At 37.9% G+C, this 27,284-nt stretch overlaps 1 protein-coding gene across 1 annotated transcript in view; it reads left to right on the top strand.

The window, feature by feature from the left end:
• Positions 1-27,284, top strand: part of ATXN10 (ataxin 10) — a 98,852-nt gene that overhangs the window by 9,834 nt on the left and 61,734 nt on the right. The window contains exons 4-5 of the mRNA XM_005147988.3: positions 17,481-17,577; positions 18,987-19,151. Of these exons, the coding sequence (XP_005148045.3) occupies positions 17,481-17,577; positions 18,987-19,151 (262 nt within the window). The remainder of the gene's footprint in view (positions 1-17,480; positions 17,578-18,986; positions 19,152-27,284) is intronic.

Below are 27,284 nucleotides of genomic sequence, written 5' to 3'. Positions count from 1 at the left end.
GTGAGTTATAACTGAAATGTATGTCTTGACCCAGGATAGATGGTTTGTTTGATGATGTGTGTAGTATTGATCTGACTGGGAAACATCTGTGATGAGTGTGGCTGGGTATTCCATGTAAGTTAGTACTACAAACATTTTTTTTAGACAAGCAAGCGTTGCTAATTCCTTGCTGAGTGATCTGTTCAACTTTGTTCTGAGTGAGAATTAGCTAGTGCCTAGAGCACCAACCCCTTCCATAGGGCATACCTCAGGAGTTAACAGTTGCATTCCACTGTGGATTATTAGTCATACTTTCAAAAGAGATGCAAAATTGGATAGCACTGTTGAAACAAAAGAAACCCCTGAAATTAGTAAATATTACTGTATTTATTAGCTGTATTTCTACTTCGTGATTGATTCTCCTTCTGGTATTTCACATAGGAAATCAATCACAGGGCTAGAGTAGCAATCTGTTTTGTTCTAGCAGATAATTAGGTGTTAAGTGGAATATTTCAAGTTGTTCATTTAGATGTGTGTCCCATTTCTGCCCTTAAATGGCTGCTTGGATTTGATGATCCCTCTTGGTGCCTGTTTATATCCTTCAGGTATTTTAGATACTTTAGTGTTGCTTCCATAGCAGCAAAATACAAGGATAAAGCATTAATGCTGTATCACAAAGTGAACAACACTAAATGTTCAGTTCATGTCCCTGTGAAAAATTCCCAGAGGAAGTCATTGTAGGCTGAAGAAATTTGAAGTTTATACATTATTGTATTTATGAAGAAGAGAGATTGAAAACTCTTTATGCAAAACTGAAAAATTAGTTTAACCTCATCTGTGGTGTGTTTTCACTCTTTATCCATTGGTAACTGTTAAGACTGGTACTTCTGAATGGTGTGATAGTGTTTGAAGTAATGTTCAGTGTAGTACAATTTGTCATGGATAAAACCAGAAATGAAATAAATTATGTATTCCCAGGCCACTACAGTAACCAGTGTGATGTTTCTAAGGGAGGAGACATGATCAAAGTGCAAAAAAGGAAGTGCTGAGCAAAGTGATGTGATTATAAACTGTTGCTAAGATTTATTCAATTGAATCCAGACTGCTTTGTATCTTCTTTGTATCTTCTTTTGTAATAGTTTATCTTAGGCCCACGTGTTATATTCATGGATAATTTGCCTTTTCAGTGTATTTACTGAAAGAATTTTAATACAAGTTTTCAGCATATCTCTTTTTAAATGCTGTAAAAAGCTAGATGAATTCCTGAAAGCTTGCAATGTACTTGTTCCTGCCAACTGTAGAAAAAGCTGTTGTTTGAGTATATGGTACACCACTGAGGCAGTGAGCCAGAAAAGCTGAAGGTGAGTTAGCATGTCTGTCCTGGAATATCTCTTTTAAGGCTTCAGAAAAGTTTAAAAATAACCAGTTAATTCTTACATATGGCATATAAAGGTTGTCCAACTCCACCTGCAAGCCAGTCATCCCTGTAGTAATATTCTCTTTTCTTTTTATACTTACATTAAAAGAACATTTTTAGGCTCTTCCTGTATGGTGTTGCTACTCTAGATAGCTGTTTGGCCCCTCTCTTTCTCCCTGCTTACCTCCCAACACTAGTTACATTTCATACACTGGTTTCTCTTCTTATAATTTCTTACAATACCTACTATTAGTTTGTAGCGAGCAATTTATATTATGTAGTACTTAGAGAAGAGAGCTTGCTCTAAGGAGTTGCACAGTGAAAGCCAACAGCTAGATGAGTGCAGGGGATTGATAGGCAATTATGCGAAACAAGTGTTTGACAATTTGCTAAATGTCTGGACAGCATCAAGACTGATTTGTGACAGGTAAGTCACACATACTTGTAAATGCTCTGTTTTCTAATTGCTCCAGCAGTCCTCCCTCTTCTCTGCAAAAGATAGAACTTGAAGTTCTATCAAGTAGAGAAAAATTCAAGTGCTGCACTTCTTGGACAGTATCTGACAAATGGATTTTACCTCATGTTCTTGTAACTATACATGCTGAAGGTGGAGCTTGTGGATGTGGAGCTTGGATATTCCTGATGGGGAGGCAGACAAGATGGCAAATACTTCTCCCCAATTCAAAATTAATTTGAATATGGATTGAAGATGCTATTGATGTAGAAATGCTGCATGCAGTGAGGTCTGTTACTTTTTTTTAAGTGATTTGAGACCACAGTCTTCCAACAAATCATTGTCTGCAGAATATAGATTTAATGGAATTTTCATAGCACCCTCTGCACATCCCTTTTGTTTTAGTTTAATTAAAAAAGAAAAGTCTCATCATAACAAGGGGTTTTGTTTTGGTTTGTTTTTTTTCTCTGCTGTGGGTACAAAGATCAAGGACACTTGCCAAAGGAGCAGGCTGATGAAGCTGCCAGATGAACTTTAACTGAACTTAAAGCAGACCCAGATCTCTTAAGAGCTAAGAAGTTCAGTATGTTAAGGATTGCAGCAGACGTAGGAAATATCCTTGTCAGAAACCCAAGCAGAAAATCTCCTTCACTTCATAGCATGTGTCTTGGTTTGGTTGTGGGGTAATTTTTTTTCCTTTTTCCTATGACAAATCTTAAGCTTTCCAGCAGAATCTAACAGACCTTAGGGAAGGTACATTGAGATTTGTTGAGATGATGGATCTTTGGATTCCAGGGTGTGAGATCTGGATTTAAGATTCATCTCTGAAATCTGGAAAAAAAAGGATAACTTTGCTTCTTCTTGCTGAATTGCAAGCAAGGGCATGACTGTTTTGAAGCAAACTTATATTCTATAGGCTGTGTCCCATCTGATCCTTTCATTTATTTCAACCCCTACCGCATCCTGGACAGAAGAGCTTTAATCTTTTTTGTTTGTAAATAGATCTTCTCAAACCTTTCACCGCTTCAAAATACTGCTGATGTTGAAGAATGTACTTTGAATTCCAGCATAATTGCTTAAAAAGCATTCATCTGCCAAAATACTTTTCTCTCCTCTAGGATAAAAAAGGCATTGAATGCCTGATAGCTGCCCTTCATGGGACAATTTGTTGTGCAAGTTCTCTGAATGAGTTGATTGTCCTCTCTGAACAGAACTGAATGCAACTGCACGGTATCAGCTGCAGAGCAATACTGTGCTGTTTGTGTGTGCCTGAGAGAGGTGCTCTGAGCATCATGCCAGCATTCCTCAGTTTCAGGCTGCTGGTGATACTTGAGCTAGCGTTAAATCAAGTAGTGTGGGTGTTATTATTGTTATGCTGGCCTGATACCATCCCTCTTTAAGTTTTTAGGGGTTTTAATCTACCAGGGTAAGTCACATAAAAATGCATTAATGGGAAGATGATAACAGCATCTGTTCAAACTTGGGGTCCAGATGTGCCAGCTTTGTTGTACAAAGGTTTAGGTCATTCACTGCTCTTAATGTTATGAAGTCCAGAAACGGTGGGTACGTTATCATAGATGAAAAGCTTGAATCCTTGAACAGGAATTTGGCTTTGCTTCCAATTTTCTGAGAACTATTCAGGTATAGTTAAACTGCTACAGATACTCTATTCAGAACAGAACTTAAAGCATTCCTTTACAAGCAGGGATGAAAGATGACTCTATGTAAATTTTTTAATACTGGGCTTATTATAGTAACTTGATAATTTTCTGGTAGGATGTTCAGCAACATGAATATCATATGCCTAACACCTGTTCACAGCTCCTTTCTTGAGGGAGGATGTGTAGGAAAATATGGAATATCTTGTTTTAAACATTTTACAAATGCTCTAAATGCCATGTACTTACAAGGGAGCTATAAAGAAATGCTTCTTGCTTTGAGCAGAAGAGGAGGAAGCCTGTGATGCTCTTCAGGTGAAGACCACCTGAAACCTGGGTTCAGCTTCAGTCAGTGTTCTCCAAGTATCAAACTGATTTGGACTTGATCAGCTACCATGTGTATTTTCTTTTAGTTAATGAAAAAGCAATTGCTCTTGACCCATTGCTGCCTTATAGGTCGATTGTGGTCTAGGATGAAAGTGCATTGAAAGGTACTTTTTAATCTGCCAGTGTGGAAGGGTTGTACTCTGCAGAAGTGGCAGTAAGTAACCATGGAATTCAGAACTCTAAAAATAAAAACATCATCACTCCTTTGTAGAGATTAAAAAAAAAAAGGCATGAGGGAGAGTGTGTGTGTGCTTCAAAAAGAAGAGGTAAGGAACCTAGGCTATATATAGCTTTCAGAGATACTGTTTCTTACAGAAGCCAGATAGCTTAGAAGTATTTAATCTTTGAAATAAGAAGGCAAAAACTTTCTCCTAGGGTCCACAGGAAGACATCATACAATTGAGCAAAGAAAGATACTTGATTACTTGAGCTCCTGAAGGTGAAGGCATGCTGTGTTTAAAAAGCCACAGAGTTCTATGCTGTAGTTCATGTAGTGCTAGAAAATCATGTTGACATTTTGGTAAGAAGTCCCTGAAAAGAAATGAGGAGATGAGAAATTCACAGTAGCTGCATTGGGTAGTTTATCTGTTCTAAAAATTGTTAATACAAAGTTGTTTTCCAGGCTTTACAGAAAATGAGATGTTTAATCAAATTATTTTGTTTTCCTGAAGAAGAATCTGAGTAAAATAAGGGGCTTTGAGTAGTTATCTTTGCAAAAGTATTTCTCAAAACAAAAATGAATTAATAACTCTTAAGTGATTCGAGTAATTTCTACTTCCTCAAGAGATGATAGGAGAAATAAACCTTTCAGTTCTGTTGTTATTCAGTGAAACGAAACATGGAATGTTTCTTTGCTTTTACCTCTTCCTAGTTCTGTACTCAACCATTTGCAAATTGGAATTCACTGTAAAAATGAGACTGGTTAATTTTGGTGGTGTGGAAAAGCAGGGGAAGGTGACATTCTCAAACCTTCCAAGGAGCACTAAATTGATTTTTCTTTATTCTTTTATAAGTGGGTAGCCATGCATCCTTACCCATTTCTTGATTTTTTGTCAATATTTATCTTTCTATCTGCTCATTTATTTTCTTCCCCTGGAAGGCAACGGCAACAGCAACACTTACACTTTTGGTTCCACTAAAAAGACACAATCTTCACAACTGGAATATGAGCTACAAGTAAATACTCAGAGTTTTTCAGAGTGATATTTTTGCAGGACTCGTTAGTTTGAAAATCAGGGCTAAATGCTTCAGTGGGCTTACATACTAGCATAGGAGTCTATCTATGGCCTGTTTTTGATAACTTTCTCTTCTTTCAGCTGTGTAACCTAGATAGCCTTTAATGAATGCCAATATTGACCAAATGAGCCTGGCCCTTATCCTTTGTGCTTCTCATTTATCTCCTGTTTGGTATCTTTCATGTTTCTGTTTTGTTCTTCAAAAAAAAACTCGACACATTCATCTTTCACAGTTTTTTGTAGTTCTTTAATCATGTTGCTCTGAGTGGTTTCATTTCCAAAATACTGCTTGTGGTTTATATATGAAAAATAAACATTTTAAAATATGCCTGGAAAGTGTGAAGGAAAGCATTGGGAAAGCTATTGCTCAGTTTTATTGACTATAAACAGAGATTTTTTTTGCTGTCTGGACAACAAGTGTGGAGACACAGGATTGGTTGTATGGATTTCATTGTAATGTGATTACAGTTGGAGAAGATGTAACCTTTAAATTGTATCCTGCAGACTCTTCAAACACAATGGCTACTATATTTAAACCACCAGGACTAAGGAAGGAAAGTTAATCCTTCCTCTCATCCCACATCAATGCCCTCTATATTTATCTCTTGAGGCGAATGCATGCTGTTTTGTTGGGGATTTCATTGTTGGTTTGGTTTTGAAAGATTTTTGAGAGCAAATACTATAAATTATTACACTTCAGATTTTTGCACGAGTCATATTTGATGGGCTGGTTTATGTGGAATGAGAGAGCAAGCTTAAACCATTTTACTTGTCATACAGAGTCAAAACATCCTGAACTGTTAATAGGTGACATTTGTCAGTTCAAGTTCATATTAGCTTTTCTTTCAAGGGAGAGGAAGTGGGAAAGAGTGGTTCCTGAATGGACCCACAGTCCATGGGGTGCTGAACGTGCCTCAGTTGCTTGGCAGAAAAGAGAATTTAAAAATCTGCACTTCCATTTATTTTTGTATTTGGGGTTTCCTTTTGCTTACTGCTAGGATAATTAAACTACTTCTGTTTTACAGCTTAAATAAACCAGACACTAATTTAAACAGACTTTTTTTAGCCAAATAAATAAAGGACAGCCCTGATCATAAGAGTTGCCAGTTTCCATGTGTGATCTTTGCTTTGTCTGTTAGGCTTTTTGTATGGGGGATTGGTGCCAGTACTTTGCAGCCACTGTTAAAGTAAGAACTGTAATTACATTGTCAAAATAATATTTATAGTATTTTTGGGGAATAATTGTGGGAGTGTGACAAATATATTATACTCATCAAACTTTTATGTAAACATAAGCATGAGTTTCTTATTTGAGTTATTGGTGCTGTTTTTGGCCTTTGTGTTGTTCCAATCTGTAAAAATAATATTGCGATTTTCATGGTCTTTGTAGCATTTACAGAGTGTATGCTCTAACAGTCAGTTGGTACATTATCTGGTGGAAGTAAACTGCTGTTTGCACTTGTATTGGGATTTTGGTTTCATGTTTCTATAGCTTAAGAAAATCCTGTGTTTTTGTTGAGTTTTTCTATCCTCTAATTATTATAGCTCAGAGCATTTTACTACTTTACCAAACAGGAAAGTTTTAAGTAATTGGTTTGTTCTCGGTACCACTTGGGGTTGGTCAGGGGTAGGGGTTTTTTTTGTTTTGTTTTTTTGTTTGTTTGTTTGGTTTGGTTTTTTTTGTGGGGTTTTTTTTTGTTCCTTTGTGTTTACCTCATTTCTTATTTATTTATTTTTTATTTTTTGGGTTTTTTTTAATAATATCTGAAAGTGAGTCTGAGTGCTTTCGAAAGGTGACTGTGAGTGTCTTCCAGAAACATCTGTTCTAGGAAGTACAATGTTTTCTAACAGTACACAGTTGCCCCTTTGCTAGTTAATGATGCACGCAGGATTCTAGGCATTCTTGCTGCTGGGCAATGGTAAGTTACCAGATGCAAAAGTGTTCTGGTTCTTCCCTGTACTGCAGTTCGAAGGTTACAAGTGCTCTTTTGGTGAATAGTGCCACAGCTTTTGAATTAATTTGTCTTCAGAACATCTACATCAAGGGGCACAGCCATGCAAACTTCACCCTTCCTAGGCATGTCAACCTGCTGCCACCTTCTGTGGGCCAGAAGGTTCTCCAAGGGATCCTCATATTTTCATCCAAAAGCCATTAAATGCTGTGGAAAGACTCTGATTTGGGTGGGCCTTGGTTCAGGTCATTGTTCCAGGTCTTTGGCCTTTGGCCCTTTTTTCAGAAACTGCAAAATAAGGAGCTAACTCTTACACCTCTTTCAGCTGTCTGCAGAAGGAAGAGAACCAAGCATAGACTAAGATGTGTCAAACTGATAAGTTACCTGGAGATAGCAAACACTGAATTCTCTTAACTCTGGTGTGTGTAGTATTGTCTGTGTCCGCAGTGGTCAACTCATGGTCTGTACAATGCAGATCCCATGCTTTGAATCTTGTGCAGTGTGTACAGGCACAATTAACTGTACCCTGCAGGGTTAGTACAGTAAAACGTATTTATGTGATTCAGCGGTAACTGTCATTTTGAGTAAGTGCCAGTGTTACCATTGTTTTCAGCCTGACGTGTCTGTTTCACATGCACGGCTTGGCTATGACTTCTGGTATTAATATGGAAATTTAGACATGCCTTAAGTTTTCATTTTTATTTTTTATCATTTTATCTGGAGTGGAGTGAGTTTTGAGGAGTGCGAGTTCAAATCCATTGAAGAACAGCTTTAGGACAAGGGGCACTATTTAAATGCAACATTTTCTTAAGGGGGAGGAGGGGAAGAACGAGAGTGGGGCTTTCAGCAAAACCTAGATCATCAGTACTAGACCCCCGATAACACAAGCAACTGTAGTTGTAGGATCTTGTGTCCAAATACAGTAAGCTTCAGCTTGCTGTGTTTATTCTTTGTTAGTCCTGAGGAAGACTCCCCTCTTATTTTAAAACCTTTTCCTAACTTTGGTCTAAGTGTCCTACCAAGTTTGAATCTTGATAGTGGGTTTTTTTCCTACCTTGGGCTTGATTCTCTACTTTAGTCCTGTTGCTTCTGCAGTGATTGGCTGGTTTAAGCTATAATGAGCTGAATTATTTTATTTACTGTGGACTGTGAGCATAAAAGTGTATTATTGCAGTGGCTTGTTGAGGCACAGTTTGAGCTACAGACCAGATTCTGCCTAATGAGGTTCTCCTGTCAGATACTGGTGACATGGATGGCATTGGTAGCAGACTTTGAAATAGTGACAGAAAAGCTCATACTTCCCAACAGTTCAATGTTTGTTGCACTGATGATCAAAACTGTCCTTTTCATGGTATTAATGGAAATGGTTTTTGATTTCTGTACAGGGAGACAGGTGGTGACTGTCTCAGAGTCGGTATAAATAATTTTGCTCCAAGGAGAGAGACTAACCTGAGCTAATATCCTGAAGTCATAGCAATTAGTAAGTCAGTGGGCTGTCTTGTAGGCTTCCCTTTTCTTGTTGCTGGTACTGCTTTTTAGGCAGTATGTATAACTGTTTTGTTTTGTTCTTCCTTCTGCAATTGGAGGCTTTCTAGTACAGCCTGCCAAGATGTTGCTGATATATGACACATGCATAGTGGTTCTATAATGTGGACTGATACCCACTTGGAGCACAAAGGAAATGGACTTTGCTGATGTCTATTTAATTAGAATAGTTTCTGGTTACTTTGGTTGAGGCTTGAAATGAACAGTAATGAATGCATTTCCGTAGACCTTTAAATACAGTGTTCTGGAAGCCCTTTCCTTCCTTCATTCCTTGCTCTTTACTGTCCCCTGCCCTACAAGCAAATAATATCCACAAGATTCTTACTGAGGCAGGTTTCTAATCTACATAAATATATGTGAATCAAGTCTGCACAAATATCTGTAGACTTAAGATGGTCACCAGTGGTTCACTGTGAAGGTGTAAAGGTATATGGAAATTATTGTTCTATACTGGATGGAAAATGTATTCCCTGCCTTTGGGTGGAAAGGCTGTGGTGTTTTTGCTTTGCTCTGACACTGTGTGCTGAATCGAATCAGCAGCTGCACAGGGAAGCTCTGGTGTAAGCAGGGCCATCATCTTTCTGATCATCTTACCTTGCAGCAGCTGCTCTGTGGCTTTTTCTAGCTTCTCTCTACATCAAAGGCAGGAAGAGGAACCAGTCTTTATCTCATAACGTGCTGCTAGGCTTTCACCAGAAATGGACAGACATCGATGGGTTTTGCCAGTTACATACCATCCCTAATAGATCTGTGGTTATTGGCAGTGATGGGCATAGTGCAGGCTGCATGATTCTTCCCTGCTCCTCCTTCACCACACCTTGTCTTATGGCTGTTGTGGAGGAGAAGACATAATCTTTACAATAAATGTATCTTCTACATTATGTTCTTGCAGGACTAGGTGGTTTTTGTTTTACTCAGCAGGGATGTCAGGATCATAAAATCAAGGTGGGAAGCATGGGGCAAACAAGCCTTTTATTTCAGAGAGCTTCATGAAGACAGGGTGTCCTAAAGGTAATGCAGGGAGAAGAAGTTTAATTGTTTTGATGTGTACTGAGAGAAAATGCTCCTAGCGAAGTATCTCCCACAGAGGCTGGGGAGTGCTGTTACTCCTTCCTCCAGGGAAAGTGAAAATGGAAGGGGGATGCAAATGAGGTAGAGGAAGATCCAGGCAAAGAGAATAATGGGAGGCATCTGCTCTTTTGGTAAGCTCTCATCTGTTTGGATAAAAACAAAGGATAAAACATTTGGATAAAATAGTTATAGTTATGTAGAAGTTCACCATGGCATTCTCTCGGCCTTTTGATTATTATTGTCATGACACAACTTCCAGACTCTGGTTAATGAGCATTGTTCTGGTGGAAAAGGAGAGTACGGTCTGTAACTGCAGCTTTCTGGATGCCTGCTACAAGACATTTTTTTTTCCATTCTGCAATATCCATTTTTGCTAGCAGTTTTGGGCTTGAAGAGAAATACCGTGTGCCTGTCTTTCACTTTCCAGTTAGAATTTTAGGGAATATTGCCAGTGCAGAAAGGAAAAGTTACAAATTTGTACCAGAAGACATCAAGTTCTTTCCCTTTCTTCTTCCCTCTGGGCATACATTGAATGTGATATCCAAGGAACCATAAAAAGGCAATGAGTAGCTGCCTTTATAGGTGTAAAAAAAAAGTAGTTCCCAAAATGTGGATGCTGTTGGATGTCCCAAAACTGTTGTTGTTTGTTAATGGTGGAATGCAAGTAAACATACTGAATGTAAGTTCACTTTTGGATTTCTGTCTGTTGCTGAAAGGACCATGATCCATTTATTGGCCAGGTACACATTATAAATGGCCTAAAATGGGGGAGGGGGAAAAGTCTAATATCCTTTTGACAGACTTACAGAAAAAGATCGTTTAGCTTTTCTAGGGAAAATATAAGTACTTTGGTGGAAATTTTGGTTTAAATGAAACAACAGCCACACTATATCATCAAAAATAATTGGAGAAATTTGCTCATGAGCTTGGTTATTATTTTACATGTTAATCTTTTTTTCTTTTTTGACCTATACAAGGTATCATGTAGTAGTTGTGTCATATGGTTAGATACCACGAATAACGCATAGTGGGTGGCCAGTACTTCTTGTTATTTTTCTTGGTTTCCTGGCATGGTTTAAGTCCAGGTTGAGACTCCCCAGTACTTCAAACTTGCTGATTTTGCTACAGCAAGGTCTTTAAAGAGACATTGTCTGTTAGATTTAGGCTCAGCTTCTAGGTTGCTGGAGGAAAGAGATTTTTACATCCTAACGCATGCAGGAAGCTTATAAATGCAGTTCCCAAGTCTGCAAGCACTTAGATGTGTTTTACTTTGCATAGGAGAGTAATCTCAGGCATGTGTTTTTGCTATTTGTGGGGCTATAACAGGAGTACCATTTATTATGCCTTTAGACTTTAATAGATAATTTATTAAAGAAATTAACACACTTAAGATGTTTAGTTTCTAAAAATGATGCAATTAAAATACCAGAAGATAAAGAGACTGCCCCTGTTACTGTATTTAATAACTATTCCTAGTGCTGTATGAATTGGAATCAGTATGAATCTCATGTTGGGCAGTGGGCTGTAAAACTGACCTTTTTCCTAGTGAGTACACAAGTAAGGTTGGTTTTAAAATATTTTTTTTCAATTTACCTTTTTGAGATCTCATTAGAACTAAGTTTGCATGAGAGGCTAATTTTATTGAGTGGTCTCATGGTTTCTTCCAGCTCCCTTCTAATCCACTTGTAACTCTACAGTTCTAATGGCATGGTGGGGATTTTTCTTGCCTTTCAGTCAAATTCTCCTTTTAGTAAGAACAAAGTGTTTTGCTTAGACGTTTATCTTCCAAGAACAGAATGGTTGTCCAGTCAGTGCACGTACTGTTCTGTTAATATTAGAGTTGGCATTTCTGAAGGGAAAGAAAAAAAGTTAAAAGCATTACTTTCTTTTGGAGGTGGAGAAGATGAGGAGTGGGAACAGAAACTTATTAAACACAACATTCTTGGTATTCCACAGATGGTAAAAATGGGTTACTAGTCTGCACTACAGCAAGTGCAGTATGATCAAGGCGGAAATATAATCGGTAGCTAGACGTTCATTTTATTTACAGAAATAAAATACTAAGCACTATTTTAATAACTTTAAATGACAGAGCCCGTATATGCATTGTACATTCAATTTGAGCAGTCTAGACAGACTGTTTTCCAAGGAAAATACATTTTCATCAGTATTTGTGGTATGATTCATGGTGGTGAAGAGGCAAATAACTCTTTTTATGACTGGAAGTTGCTTTAACTTGCAGCCACAAGGAAACAAGTCAATGACCGGATGATAGTGGTGGAAACTAGCATTTTATAGTAATAGAGGTCTACACCTTCTGCTGAGTTGAAGGTTTTATTTTTCCAGGGATGGCAGTACATCACAATACATTCTGCCATTGTTTACAAACAACCAAAGGTGGTCTGTGTAATGACTCACAGTCTGCAATTCAGATTTGCAGAACTCACAGCTGATTTGCAAGGTGTGCATGCTGTTGGGAGGCTGTGATTTGGTGTAAGTACCTGTAAACCATTGTGCATGCCCCCAGTATAGAGGAGGCATGCCAACTATGTCTTTCATACGTACTTAATGGTTAGTAAAGCATTAAAGTGTAAAAGATATGCAAGTTTGCTAGGCTTGTGCTTGCAGTCTGGTAGTGATGCTGTACAGCTTCAGACATGCTTTGATTGCATTTATTTTATATTTCTATGTAACACCAGTAAAGGCAGAGGATTGCACTGTCTCTATGCTGTCTACCCCAAATAAAAAGAATGAAAATCTCTTTTTATGACTGTTGTAAGCCTCTGTAACTGAAGCCAAAGTGATTGGTGAGCAAATTCATGGACTCCTGTTTTTCCCTAAAGAAATCGTAGTTAGAGTTTGACAGGTAAGTTTGATTATCTCTCAGGAAAAAAGAAACAAACTCATGTTCTGTAAATAAGACATAAAAATGTGTATAAATATGAACACTTAAATAATATACATAATAATATAATAAACCAAAATAGACTGCGCAGCATATTGGTTGTGCGTAGCAATTTAATGACGAAAAATACTGGGGTAGGGGAGAGGTGTGTGTGTGTGAGGGTGAGAAATTGCAGTTAATCTTGTTGATAGAGGCTTACCAGCAGTAAGCTCTTCTAACTTTGTTTTCTAATTTATAAATGAAAAGTTTGGTTCAGATAGTGTGTGATCAAAAGAGATTGAAAGGAACAAATGGAGCTGTGATTTTGAAGGTACTGAACTGGTAGAGTGCATTTAAGGATCTTTGTGCAGGGCTATAAGAATCAGCTGCCTCACTTGTTGCATGGGTGGTATTGGGCAGCTCTAAAAGATCAGTTTACATGTAGGCAAACATTTAGGTACCAGAATTCATTAGGAAAAGAGTCGTTGTTTCCCCTGTATGGGTTGTCCTGTGGTATAAAGAGGTTGTTTTCGTAGAACTTAGGAAATTCTCTGTAACCCACTGTAGGTTCATTATGAAACTTGAGTATTTGCATTTGCTAAAGAACATGCTGCTTTTGTAGTAACCATTGATATCTCAAAGGGGGAAAAAAGTTCTCCAGCTCTTAAGGCCTATCTGTATATCAGAAGTTACATCTTAGTACATGTAATTTCACAGTGGTTGACCATCAGGTTAAAAATAGCCTTGTTGACCACACACAGTGTAACTTTTTTTAAATTAAGATTTAGCTGTGCTGATAGCTACAGAATTATTTGTTAAAGTCAGTGCTTATAGACACCAGCAGGTAGGGAGTGGGCTTAAGATGCTAAATAAGTCAGTCCTATGGAAAAGACATATTTTTATGAGTAGTATTTCCCACATACTAGCTAATGAAGCTGGAAAGAGTGGCTGGCAGTTATTTTTAGCTTCATAAATATCTATACATTTTCAGGGGAAAAGTTTAATAGTTGTCTTCTTATTTTCTTTCTTTTATTTCATTTACTTTTCTTTCCCCTTTTCACAAAGCATAATGCTTATTGAGTGGATGGCAGAATGGTTTCAGCTGGTATACTGTGCAGTGAAGTTGGTTTTAATCAGCCTTTGGATTTTTCTTGCTTTTGCTGTAAGGACAATTACATTGTTGGAGAGGAGAAAAGCAGTATCTGTATTCTACAGATTTCTATGTGTAGTTGAATCATAAGTTGCAGCAGTCAAGTTCATTAGAGTTAAAACAAAAACAAAATAGAAGCATGGAAATTGAATGCTAAGAAGAGACTTGCATAGCTGGGAATGCAGTACTTTTATTATGGCATTTGCATTTTTTCACACATGTAAACCTTGCTGTGAATTAATAGTTCTAGCTGGATTTTTTTCCTTTTTTTGGGGGGAGGGTGGGTTGTGTCTTTTTTTAGAGCATAAATACCGAAGTGTAGGTTTGCAGTGTTCATATCAGTATTTCCTGTCACTTGGGTAGCTTGGCGGGAGGCTATGACAATTTTTTCTGGAATCATCTGTTAAATAGTGAGAGAGAAACACTGCATGTAAGATATTTGTATACTTCAAGCCCATCAGGTGTATATTTGAGGTTGAGGGAAAGTGTTTGGTTTTGGGTAGTGCTTGTTTGGTTTTGATGCTTAAGTGTAAGGACACAGGTACTACTGTGCTAAGGTTCAGAGAACATGCTATGATTAGCTACCCTAGTTGTGGTGCTTTGACTTTTAATGCTGTTTGCCCCTCTTCATCATTGACTTCCCATCTGTGACTTCTGGGCATGGTACATAGATTTATAGCATTGTTTGGGTCAGAAGCAATCTTAAACATCACCTACTTCAAACCTCTCTGCCATGGGACATCTTCCACTAGACCAGGTTTCTCAAAGGCCCATCCAGTCTGGCCTTGAACACTGCCAGGAATGGGGCAGCCACAGCTTCTCTGGGAAACCTGCACCAGTGTTTCATCACCCTCATCATTAAAATTTTCTTCCTTTTATCCAATCTAAGCCTATCATCTTTCATTTTACAAGTGCTGCCCCTTGTCCTGTCTCTAAAAGCCCTGGTAAAAGGTCTCCATCCATCATTTTTATAAGCCCTCTTTATATATTGAAAGGCAGCAATGCAGTCTCTTGGGAACCTCCCCTTTTCCAGACTGAACAGCCCTATCTCTCTCAGCCTTTCTTCATAAGAGGGGTGTTCCACCCCTTTGCCCTTCATGGTCCTCCTCTGGGCTCGTTCTTAGAGGTCCATGTTCTTGTAGTGGGGACCCCAGAGATGAACACAGTACTCCAGGTGGGGTTTCAAAGTATAGGTCGGTCTAGCTTGTTGGTCATGACCCTCTTGTCTCACTTGGCCAGGTGAATCTCATCAGCTCGCAGCAGACCTGGCTTCTCAAAGGTAGATCCATGATCATACAAGCTGGAGCATAAATATTCACACTCTGGTATACAAGCTATGTTTGTCCTATGTCATTGACCTGACATTACACTGAGTACTTTGAAATTAATTAAATTTTGTGTAATATGAATTATTTTGTTTTTTCTTTTCATAGGGGAAAGGAGTTCAAGACACTGCACAAGCAGTGCAACAGTTGCACTGTGGTTGTGACAGAATTGATTGGACAGACTGTGAGCTAGGTCCTGTTGTATGTAATCTGTATTCCAGGAGTAGCTCAATTACTTCAGGTGTTTGTAGATTCAAATCTTTTGAATTGCTGAGATTCATCAAGTAAGATTAATCGGATGGGAAAATGCTGCATTATCAGAGCATCATCCTTTTTTGCTTATTTGTGAATAGATACAGTATCTTTTGTCTTTTAGATTAAATGCTTGCCCATATATTGATTTGCATCTTCCAATTAAAAGAAAGATGTTAACCATTACTGGTTAAAACTAAGCACTTACAGGTGAAACTGTTTTGTTTTCCGTGGTACATCCACAGAATCTTGACATTTCCTGGATCCTTCTTGCTTGTTCAGGACATTGCAATTGAACAAGGGCAGTGTTAGTTGCTTTCACAAAACTAAGACTCCAGTGTGTTAATGGAGAATTTGTAGATATTTATTATTGTACTGGGAATGTGTTCATAGCATTTGATCTTAGTAATGTTAAGGGTAGCAACTTCTTTTAAAAGATCTTTAACTTCTCCCATTTCCCCCCCAGGCCCTCCCCCCACCCCTGACTGCACTATTTTTTTTGACAGTGTAAGCTCTAATAACCAGAGGGTGATTGATAGCTGAAAAAGATAAAGCAAGTTTCAGGTAAAGATTGGAATATAGTCAAGCAACCTCATGTCCTTTGAGAGATCTGTCTCATAGCAGAGCAGGTAAGGAGTTCACCAAGAGAAAGAATACCCTATTCCTAGGATTTAGTGCTTTGTTGGGTTTTTCTAGCAGGGAAGTTTTTCCATAAAATGTCTGCTAGAACAGTAGCGTGCTCATGCTTGCTGTCCTTCAGCAAAATTCTGAGTCAGCAGGATGGGAACCAGATGGATGGGAGAAGCGGAAACATAATGGCAAGCAGAAGGTAATAAAAAAGAGCAGATGTGCAGGGAGACAGAACAGCATAAAGGAGAATATGATTCAAAATGCATTATGGAGAGAATATACATACTGCAGGCTTAAAAAAGATATATGGAAGATATTTACTTACTATTCCCTAAGCCCAAGTGACCTTTTAGACTTGCTTTCTTTTTGTTCCCAAGAGGACATATGCCCAAATCCCTGTAGGAAATCTGGCTGCCAGCTGGCCCAGCACCTTTCAAAGAGTCCTAATTTTATATTTGCAGACCATGGCAGTATCAGCCACCTCCATCTGTAATGGGCTGCTCATTGTAATATCTGTCAAACTGCATTCTAACATTTAATATTAAGGTTCTTAGCCAACCTATTAATAAGGGCCAGGCTTCTGAGAGCTGTCAATAGGGCCAAAAAAAGTGTTTTAATTTTGTGAGATCTGTGGGTTCATGCTTTTGTTTTTCATGAATTTACGCCTTTTGACAGGCTCTAGGTTATTAATGTGTATGATGAAATATTATCTTCCCATATTTTAAGTCTGTATTGAGAGAACCCTGGAATAAGTCCTTCATAGTAATAGTAGAAATCTGCCATATTAAATTCAGTGTTAAAATCGGTGGTAAAGTTACTTGGAGTACTGGAGTTTTTCTGGGATAGAAGTCAGAAAGTACTGAGCACATCATCATATCGTATAATGACTTATCCAGCTAACCAGAACTTAATGTGGGTAGAGAGTGAACAGATTCCGTTCTCTTGCACTGGCTGTACCTGCTGCAACAAAATGTTCAAGCTGTCTCTGGCCAGCATAGGGAGGGTGCCTGGGGAGCTCTCTTAAGACCAGGCAAAGCTGCTCTTTCAGAGTTCAGGCGATGACAGACGATCTATTTGTGTTAATTTAATAAGAGGAAGAAAGCCACCTCAGATCTGGAAGAGGCAGAATGGCCACTGCCATGTGGCAGCCACTGGTTCAGTATAGATCTGCTTAAGTTTGTGCTAACTGTAAAACCAAGCTTTCATTGATGTCAGTCTGTCTTAAACCTTTACAGAGTTAGTTAATTCCTGTAATCACTAGTAGCTAGGTGTTTGATCAAACCATGTTTGATATTCTTTTTAGTCTGGGGTAAAAGCTGGATTTGTTTTGGGTATAATTCTGGAATACTTTGTAAAATTATTTGCATTGGAAGAGAAAATGCAAATATGCATTGAGAAAACGTAGTGAAATACTTCACCCTAAGCTTAATTGAGGTGGATTCTGTAGTGTACAACCATGATGCTGAAGTTTGTCATTTATTTGAAATTTATTAGTGTTTCTTTGAATTCCTGTTAATATATATTCTGGGGTTTTTTTTCAGCTCTTCGTTGTAGCCTCCAGTTTCTTGGAAACATTGCAGCAGGAAATGGAGATTCCCAGAATAGCATTTGGAAGTGTGCTTTCCCAGATCTCTTCTTGTAAGCATGGATGCGGGTTTTTTTTTTCTCCTAATGTAATTTCTGTGGTTATATTAAAATCTTTTCTACACAATAGTTGTGCCTCTACTAGCACCATGAAGCTCTGAAAAATAACTTTGGTGAGAATGTGATGGTTGAGACCATATCCTGTAGATGGTTTTTTGGTTAGTCAACTGCAGAGGTCAGGACCTTTAAAAACCTACTTGCTCTAAACTATCAGTAAATTGATTTCATTTAACAGAAATGGGAAGAAAACTTCTATTTCAAATTAGAAGCTTCAAACATAAGAGGTCTTTTTAAGTAGTTATACTCATCTGGTATCCTCAGCATAAGGATACAGAGCTGTTGAAGCAAGTCCAGAGGAGGGCCATGAGGATGATAAGGGGACTGGAGCACCTCCTTATGAAGACAAGCTGAGAAAGTTCAGCCTGGAGAAGAGAAAGTGTGGAGACCTCATAGAAGCCTTCCAGTATATGAAGGGGGCCTGTAAGGATGCTGGGGAGGGACTTTTCATTAGGGACTGTAGTGATAGGACAAGGGGTAATGGGTTAAAATTTAAGCAGGGGAAGTTTAGATTGGATATAAGGAGAAGGGTGGTGAGGTACTGGAATGGGTTGCCCAGGGAGGTTGTGAATGCTCCATCCCTGGCAGCATTCAAGGCCAGGCTGGATGAAGCCTTGGGTCATATGGTTTAGTGTGAGGTGTCCCTGCCCATGGCAGGGGGGTTGGAAGTAGATGATCTTAAGGTCCTTTCCAACCCTAACCATTCTATGATTCTGTTATTTCCAAGAACGTACGTTTTTCTTTATTCACTTTGCTGCTATGCAGACCTGTCAGTATCTGTGGATCAGATGGAATCTATGGAAGTGACATAATCTTTGTGTATTCTAATGATTCTGCCTCCCTCCCAGCCTCAGCAGAATATCTTCCTGCAGGTTCGATTACATACGTGTAATGAAATATTACATAAATGTTTGTATGCAGACATATGACAATATTGCTGATGTGTTTGGTCATTTGTTTGTAGTAAGCTAGTAACAAAGGCACTTCTATTCAATTTGATAATCACTCTGAGTGTGTTTTTGGAGCCTACTTGTCAGTAATGGATGTAGAAGTACTTTATGATATAATAGAAGCAGATGATCATTATTATGATTTCACCCAATTTCTACAGTTCCAGTTAATTCCAATTTAGCAATAGTTTTGTAAGTTGCCTGTTAAGTTTTACCTTCAGCTAGAATTTGGATGTTTTTCTTTGCAGATAACTTCTGTCCCTCTTAGGCAATAGCAAACTCATAATTTTCTAAGAGACAGCAAAGAAGAACAACCTGGCAAGTTGAATGTCACTAGTTTGTTTTTCCAGGTTCATTTGTAACTTACTCTCTAAACTCCTTATTTTTCTCTTAAAGGACATGCCTAACGTACAGTGATAAGAAAATTGTTGCCTATTGTTGTATGGTCCTGTTCACCTGCCTTAATTCAGAGAAGGTGAGAGAACTACTGGATCCTGGGAACTTGACTGTGGCTCTTCATGTCCTGAAAGTCTACAAAGAGCAGTTGGAGTCTGAGTGGTCGTATGTATCTTGAGATTTATTCCCTGCCCCCTCTGAATTAGGTGTTTTTCTAGTGTAAATCTCTGTTAAAAAGTCAAAATTTGTGACACTACTAAATAGTAAATTCAAATCTACTTAGAAGTTGGTAATTTGGTACAGACGTAATTTTCATGATACTTTCACTGACCATTTAGATTGCTGCTAAAATAAGACTACATTTTTGTTGAGGATATGGACAGGAATCTTAAAATCATGGTGGGTTTTGTTGTTGAAACAGGCTTTTGGAATCATAGAATGGTGCAAACTAATTTATACTCGTGTGCTGGTTTGTGTAGATTTTTGAAATAAAGTTAATACACAATATAGTCTTACAGACTTCAGTTACTGGGTCATGGTAGGAAAACTTGTATGACTACTGCTTGTGAGTACTGCATAAAACGTGCACAGAGTTCTTTGTTTTTAACAGATCAGTTGTCTGCTGCAACATGCACTCATTTTTATACCAAGGCAGAGAAGTAGTTTTATTTGTGAATATTGCACGTTTCATTTTCATAGTGTTAAGAGTACCCAATCAGCGGTCTTACTCCATTGAGTTTTTATGTGTTTTGCTAGTGGCCGTTCTTGTAAATACTGTTGTCAGTTATGCATTTGAGAAACATTCTGCCTTCCATTAGCAAGGATACACATTCTGTTATTCTTTTTTATATGATGCATTTCAAGAGGATAGAAGTTTGTATTATTTTGTAGCATTCTTTCGAAGGTCATGTTGAAATTGAAAATTGAATTAGGAAGATTTGTCAAGGTTTTACTAGTTACTTGGAAAGTCTCCAAACAAAATTAAGATGATCAAATGCAAAGAAACTTTAATTTAATAGTTTGCTTTTGTACGGTAAAGTGACTTCAGAATTTGTTGGTGGCTGGGTTTTTTTTATAACCAGGTCAATTTGCTTAGGACATAACGTAGTTTTCAGAAAGCCAAGTTTCAGGATCAGGCAAGCAGCCTTCTATTTCAGAAGTGACAAACTGAGTCTTCAGTTTTGGCATCTGTCAGTATAAATACATGTGAAAGATTGCTTTTCAGATAATTATCTTGATTATCCTTAATTTTCTTTATCTAGGAAAGGTATGCTGAAATGTATTTTGAATGAGAGATGAAAGCCAGGGAGAGTTGGAAGAGGTGGTTGTGGTGTTAAATTTATATTTTGAAGGTAATTGCAGAATAAATGGAGCATCAAAATAAATGCCAAGGTATTAATTTCCCTGATCTTTCTAGCCTGAAGTGCATTCTGTTGATGTTACTATGAAGATGTTTTGCCTCCACTATGGATGTTTGATGTGGGTGGAAAATGGTCTCCCTTCAGAGTAGTCTTGAAACTAAAAAGGGGCAAACTTCTATGCAAGATATAGGACCATGATGAAGGAAAAGAGATGGGTAGAGAAGAATAATCCTACTCCTGCTATAAGGCAGTTGCAGAATGTTTGTCCCCTAATTCCTGTCAGAACACTGAGTTCACCATACAGTGAGTATATAAAAAAGCATTGGATTATCATCCAGGCATTTAAAAAACAATATATTTGATTTTCTTTCATAGTAATAACATTAGCTAGTTAAATCTCAAAGCTTATTATCAGTTTTCCCAATTGAAAGAAAAACCTATGACTTTGTAGTGTAAGTTTCTTGGCACCTTGAACCAAATTCTAAACAGAAATCTTTCAATAATGTTGGCACTATTTTCAATTCAGCACAGGTAAAACACATTCACAAGTGCAAAATCTAAGCTAAAAGGTGCATTGCAAAAGGTATTTGAATAGGTATTCAAACAACATTATCTTGAAAGTGGAAAAGATAATTCCTTGCTAGAAAGGGGCTGATTTTTCTGTTACTCTGTAGCTCTTGTACCTGTTTGCTTCCAGTTTCTTGCCCTTATTTCATTTGCTCTTCTAATGCTGTATTTCTTATATCTTCTATCTCAAGGAACACATTCTGGAGAGTGTGTTTTGCCCTCTTGTTCAGTTTTTCTTATTGTGAGCCAATACTTGTCATAGCCAAGGCTAATTCCAATGGCAAAATATGTTTTTCATATTTGCATCCTGAAAATCTATAATATTTATACTTTAGAATGCGTGTAGTATCTTTGGTCTACTTGGTGTGTAAGGGGAGGTAAGAAAGTAACATTTTCACATCCTTTCTTATTAAAAAAAAGGTTAATACAAGAGGTTTCTTTTTCATATTTTCAAAGGAAATCTTCTAGTGTGCACCATTCCTTATGCAGCAGTGATTTAAAAAGCTTTTTTTTCTCATTTTGGTTATGATTTGGTTATTATTTTTTTATTGTTGTTGTTTTATTTTCTCCCCTCTCCTAGTTAGCCATAAGTCAGTGTGTTACACTAATGTAAAGCTTTTATCATAGACAGTGCATGCATTTTGTGAGCCTGTACTGCATGGTGTATTTTTGTGAAGTTTAAGGTTTGGAGAAGCCTACAAAGTTAGTAAAACAATCAGTCTTACAATATCTTTTTAATTTATTAATTATTAAGAGGTTTTTTTCTTTTCTCGGCTTTCTAAGAGGTGAATGTGGATGGATGCAGTTATGTAATATAATGATGGTACCTTCTATTAGTTGCTTGCTTTTCTTTTTCCGTTTGCTGAGCAGCACAAAATAAGCTAGCCAGCTCTTGTGCTGACTTTCTTGTGTTCTGCCTACTCGAGCAGTTTTCTCTGCTGGTTTGCTGAATTTAAGGGAAAACTTTATTGATGCCAACCATGTTGCATCTGTTTCCTGTAGGAAACTGTTGTGAACTTTTCACTGCTCTTGATTTACTAGTGTAACGTGCTGCTCTGTCCTGTGATCAGATCTAGCCGTGTCCAGAAGTGGCTCCCTAACACGCACTTTGCTGTGAACAGAAAGGGTGAACAGTAAACAGGATTTCTTACTTTGGTAGAAGTAATGTTATTTACTTTGGCTCGTGAAAGCTGAAGGTTCTTGTCCTGAATGTAAGAACTTTTTTTTGGACAACAAGAAGTGAAAACCTAAACTTTGTTCTTGGGTCAGCTTTAGTCCTGATGTGTAGTAATACTTTAGGACAGCTTTAGAAATTGTGTAGGTTTGCATGTGCCTTATGCTGATGATAGAATGATATTCATTATATTCAATTTTATATTCAGTAATAGTCAATATAATATTTTTCATTAGAGCCTTCTATTAATTATTTTTGGTATTGAATCAGTTGCAGTCTTCTGCAATTAGGTGTATGAAAGACAGACAAGGTCATTGCTGCTTTTGAGGATATATTTGAACTCTGGTGTATTGCTGCTCTTGCTTTAGTGTCCATTTTTATCATTGCATATAAACTTCCTCATTGGAACAAGTTCTTGGTCCATTACTAAAGCACTTTTTATTTCCCCTCCCTGAAGAACTACAGTACTTTCTGATACAGAAGAGCATGCATAAGATATAGTCAGGTAAAAGCGTTTTAAGAAGATTTCTGTCCTTTTTCTTCTGAGTTTGAAGCTAAGCTTTGGTTGCCTCTCTGGCTGGACTGTAGAAAAAATATTTTGTCAGCAATTCATTAAAACTTGGAGCTGTATTTCAGCTCTCACTGAAGTACATACCAGTAGGACTGCTTAGATAAATTTACATAGCCTTAGTATTTGCAATAGAGCCAATACTCTGTTGTAAAGATTTGGGTCCCTTGTGCCACAGCTAAGTGCACACCAACCGTTTTTTAGTGTCCGTTATAGTATTATATGGCTGAGTTGAAATGCACACTATTCTTCCTGGAGGTTATGCTCACTGCTGGACTCGTAAATGACTGGAATTAAGATGTTCTTACTTTAAAGTTATTTAATTCCTGCCTACCTTCTTGTTTCTCAGCTGGAGCATCCAGTTTCATATTACACTGAATAAAAAGTAAACGCCACGTGTGTTTATTCCTCTTGGCTGGGCTTTCTTGCTGTCAAACACTGCTTTCAGGTATGGAAAATCTTTCTTTGAATAACCAGGCAACTTTTGGTTATAGGCAAAACTTTATTCAATACTTTATTCCCTTTTATTGTGAACTGAAATTTGTGACCTAATGTGCCTCTAAGTTTGTATCCAATGAATTCCACAAATAAATACTTAGAATGCTCAAATTAGGGTTGCTAATGCAGTTGCTGCCATGAGCCATTAGGACAGAGAGAGGACATCCAGGACAAATATTTGTGTTTGCTGAACTGTAGTTTCTCCCATGGGGTCCTCACTAGTCCATTCAGGTAGCACATGTTGGGTTTTCTACTTTTCACCCATCACAGGAAAGTAAGCACATCCTTTAAAATCTTTTTTTTGGCAGTTCCTCCTCTGTAATCCTGTAGTTGTATTTAAAGTCCAAGTCTCCAAGTTGTAAAAGTCCTTAGGGAAAGTTCAGGAGGAAGTTCTTTACAAGTGTGATGCCTTTGGCTTCTCCCTCCAATCTTTCAGCAGTTCTGTAGGGAGATTTTGTCAGAGGAAATCTGAGGTTATTCTGAGCAGTTCCTCAGGGCTCCTTTTTCAGGAGCAGCTGTTGGTAGTGGACCTTCTGCAGTATCTCTTTTGTCTGCCATAAACCCCTCTCCCAGTTAAAGAGAGCAGTAGAAGCATCTTTAAAGGCGGACATAGCTTTCTGAAATTTTCCTGTAACATCTGCCTGCTTCTCAAGTCATGAGATGTTTGATAGAAGACAAGGGTCTCCTGGCAGTGAAGAGGGAATGTCTGAAATGTTGGCCATGCTTCCTGAGAGGGGTGGGTTATGGGAGCTAAGGCCTCAGTTCAGTGACTTGTGAATCTAATCAGTGATGGAAAGACAAGACACATGCGTTCTAACAGATTGTGAAACAGAGGAGGGCTATTTTCCGTATCAGCATAGAGATACTGAGACTGTAAGTACTGATGCATTTTGAAAATCTAGATGGACAGCATAACAAAAACTGCCTCAGAACCTGGAAGAAAGGAAGGTTACAGTGCTGGGATGCACAGCTAAGCATGTCTTTGAGTGATACAGTTTTCATTAAGTCTTCTCTATTGTATGCTATGAGCTAAAAAATAGTTAACAAATTTAAGAAGGAAGTCAGTTCTAGAAGGAATGCCCTGGTCAGATTTTATATTTAGTCCTTGTATGATCATACCTGTTTATCCAGACCAGATGGTCTGAAAGCTAATTTCATTAAGCTTGTGGTTACTTGTAAGCATCAGAAATCCTTCTGGCTTTGAAATCTGTAAAGTTGCATTGCAGAATGTAATTCACACAATAAATACTCTCTTGCACTGATACTTTCTCATCTTTCTCTTTGTAGGAGCTTTATCCTCTAAACTGTGCCAAGATTTTTTTTTAATTTGCTACCTTTGCTATGTTTCATGCTAGATGCTGAGTAGCATTTTTAGATGGTATTAATTAACATATATTAGACAAGGTATTCTTAAACTGCTTCTAAACTTCTCGTTAACACAGCTCCTGAACTTGTTTCAGGCTAGCAATCTGGTAATCTTGAATAATAAGAACTATTCTGCTGCTGCTGCTGCTGGTCTCACTCCCAAGAGCAGTGATCTGAGGAGGCAGATTGTGTAGCTCCAGCTGAGGTTCTTCAAAACATTGCTTGACTGGCTGTATACCCCTTTGTTTTGTAGCTTTTGGCTAAAATCTTAGAACAAGAAGAAACTGGAAGTTTCAGGACTGAAAGCTGTTGAAACTTACCTGTCTTGTCCTGGATGTTTTGATCTATAGTTGGGCTTGTGAGGAGTGCCCAGAGCTTGCTGCTCTGAGAAAGTTTTAAGGAGTATGATGTTACAGGATATTCTTGCAGGTCTTTCCAAAGACGCTGGCTCTGCAGAAACAAGTTTGTTTCCTTTCTTGGATATGATTCATGGCATACACTAATTAAATGATCCTATCTCCTTGGTGGTTCTTCGCTGTGCGGTTGTCTTCTAGAAAATGTGTTGGTCTTTCCATTATGCAGCTACTGTCTAGGCTATTAGCTTCAGAATTATTAATTCTGAACCCTCTAACTTTGGTGAAAAACTTTCATGCCGCTACAGGAATGGTGCATGAGTGACCATTCCTGTCCTGTCTTTAGTTCTGAGATCTTGTCCTTTACTATAGGCTTCCCCTTTCAGGTTTGGTTATGGTCTGTTGCTTCCATCTTGCTCTCCTTATGGTCATGATTATAATCAGTCTTTCCACATTATGCATCCTTTGGTTCTGCTTCCTCTACCCCTACGCCGCATCTTATGTTCTATTCAAAAGGATGGGTATGGTTTTCTTGCACTTGTGAGACAATAAACTATATTCTCTGTATCATCCATCTTTCCAATATAGCTTTGTAATGGGTATGCTGATTTAATTCTTCTGGAGTGCTGATTCCCGTGTTGTATGTGTGGTATGCTGAAAAGGCTTTCCAAGCACTGCCATTAATGGTTTATTTTTTTTTCCCCAGTAAAAACTTTTCCTTAAAACATGCAGAGAGCTATGCCTTAGGCTCTGGAAAATTGTGAAGCCTTTAAAAAGTAATTCCTCTGCGTTTCCCACATATCCACTCCCTTCTGGGTTTGTATTAATCAACAGCAGAAAAGTGTGTCACACAGTTTAGGAGCTACTGTATTTAGAAGAGAATTCGGCACAGAATGCCATGAGATCTATTTTAGAATATTGAACCTGCAAACATATGTGTTTTGTAAAATAATTAGGAAAAGTAGTACAAAATTACATTATAATTTATCCTAACCGAGACCAATGTGTATTCTAAAAGCTGTTTATTTAAGAAATACTTTGGTGGTTCCATTAGAGATGAGAGTATAGCTTGTGTCATCAGTTTTTCCAAGTGTGTGCATGGGGCAGTGTAGCTACTATGGAAAGGAAAAGCAGGTTGTATTTTTGATTCCTGAAGAGCAAGGAACAGAAATCCTCCATTTTAAAATAAGAGGCATAATGCGCCTTTTGGCTTCCAGAAAAACGATATTAAGAGTGTGGTCAACTGTTTGGCATAGGAAGTAAGATTTTCTGAACATCCACTTTCTCTTTTGGAAACCACAGCTCAATGATGACTGTAAAGATTAGGCTGTGGGGCTCCCCCTCCCCACTTTTTGCCTTTGGTTATTTTGTCCTGGCTTATGGAAAGTGGAAAGAAGTGTGGACAGAAACTAGTGCTGCTGTGGCAAGGAGTCTCGCCCATGGGCACAGATTTAAAAGCAAAGATGGAACTCCTCAGTGGAGTGCTTGTTGCTTAATTGGTATGCATGTGGTGGAGAAAACAGAAAATGTTACTTTTTTTCCCATTTTCTTTATTTTTCTTTTTCATTTTGGGCTGGCAACTCTGTCTCTTCACACTGACAATTTAGGGTGTCCCCTGCCCCCTTCTTCTACCCTCCAGAAAGTAATTCTTATTTTTAATTCCAGGAAAATTGGAGTTACACTGTAGGTTCCAAGTTCAACTGTGGTTTTAAATAGTACTGACAATTGGAAAAGTTTCCTTAATTGTAGAGATCTGAGTAGCTTCTACTTTCTCTTTGCAATTGCAGTGTACTGGCATAGATTTCCTCAGTCTTTCAAAGCCCAGCCTTACGTATTTATTTATTTTGTCACCTCTTTCTTCTTGTATGTATTATGGATGGGAGGAAGCAGGAAATAATTTTCCTTTTTTTTAGCTCTTTTTTTTTCCCCTTTGGTAGCTCTGCAAAAAATATAATTATCTGTACTTCGCACATATATAAAAAGAAGTCTCTTCTAGTGCCTTTTGAACTGAATGGGATTTTCTTCTGAATCAGTGAAATATTGCAGGTAATCTGAACTCAGTTTCCTAGACCCGAGGATTTAGTTGGTGGACAGTATCAGGGCCTGTAAGGAAGATGCATTCATTATGGGTAATGCCATTTGAAGGTAGAAGGATGTTCACTGTTTTGCTTGATTCAGCTCAGGAGAAAACTATTGCGATGCTTGATACATGAGTTGAACCTTAAATATGGAAATGTGTTTTTTTTATTCTTTTGAGCAAGAAGTGCTGGTATTCAAGTAGAGTGTATTTCCTAGTTTGTAGAGGTCTTTGTGACAACACATGTATTCCAGTTTTTACTAAATAGCTTTGTACTTGTAATTGTTTTTTAAATAGTTTTGATAAACTGCTTGCATTCTTGTGGAAGTACCAAA

The sequence above is a fragment of the Melopsittacus undulatus genome, chromosome 5 (genome assembly GCF_012275295.1).
Source record: "Melopsittacus undulatus isolate bMelUnd1 chromosome 5, bMelUnd1.mat.Z, whole genome shotgun sequence".
Lineage (NCBI taxonomy): Eukaryota > Metazoa > Chordata > Aves > Psittaciformes > Psittaculidae > Melopsittacus > Melopsittacus undulatus.
Note: the sequence above shows the minus strand (reverse complement) of the source record. Positions and strands in the feature narration are given on the sequence as shown.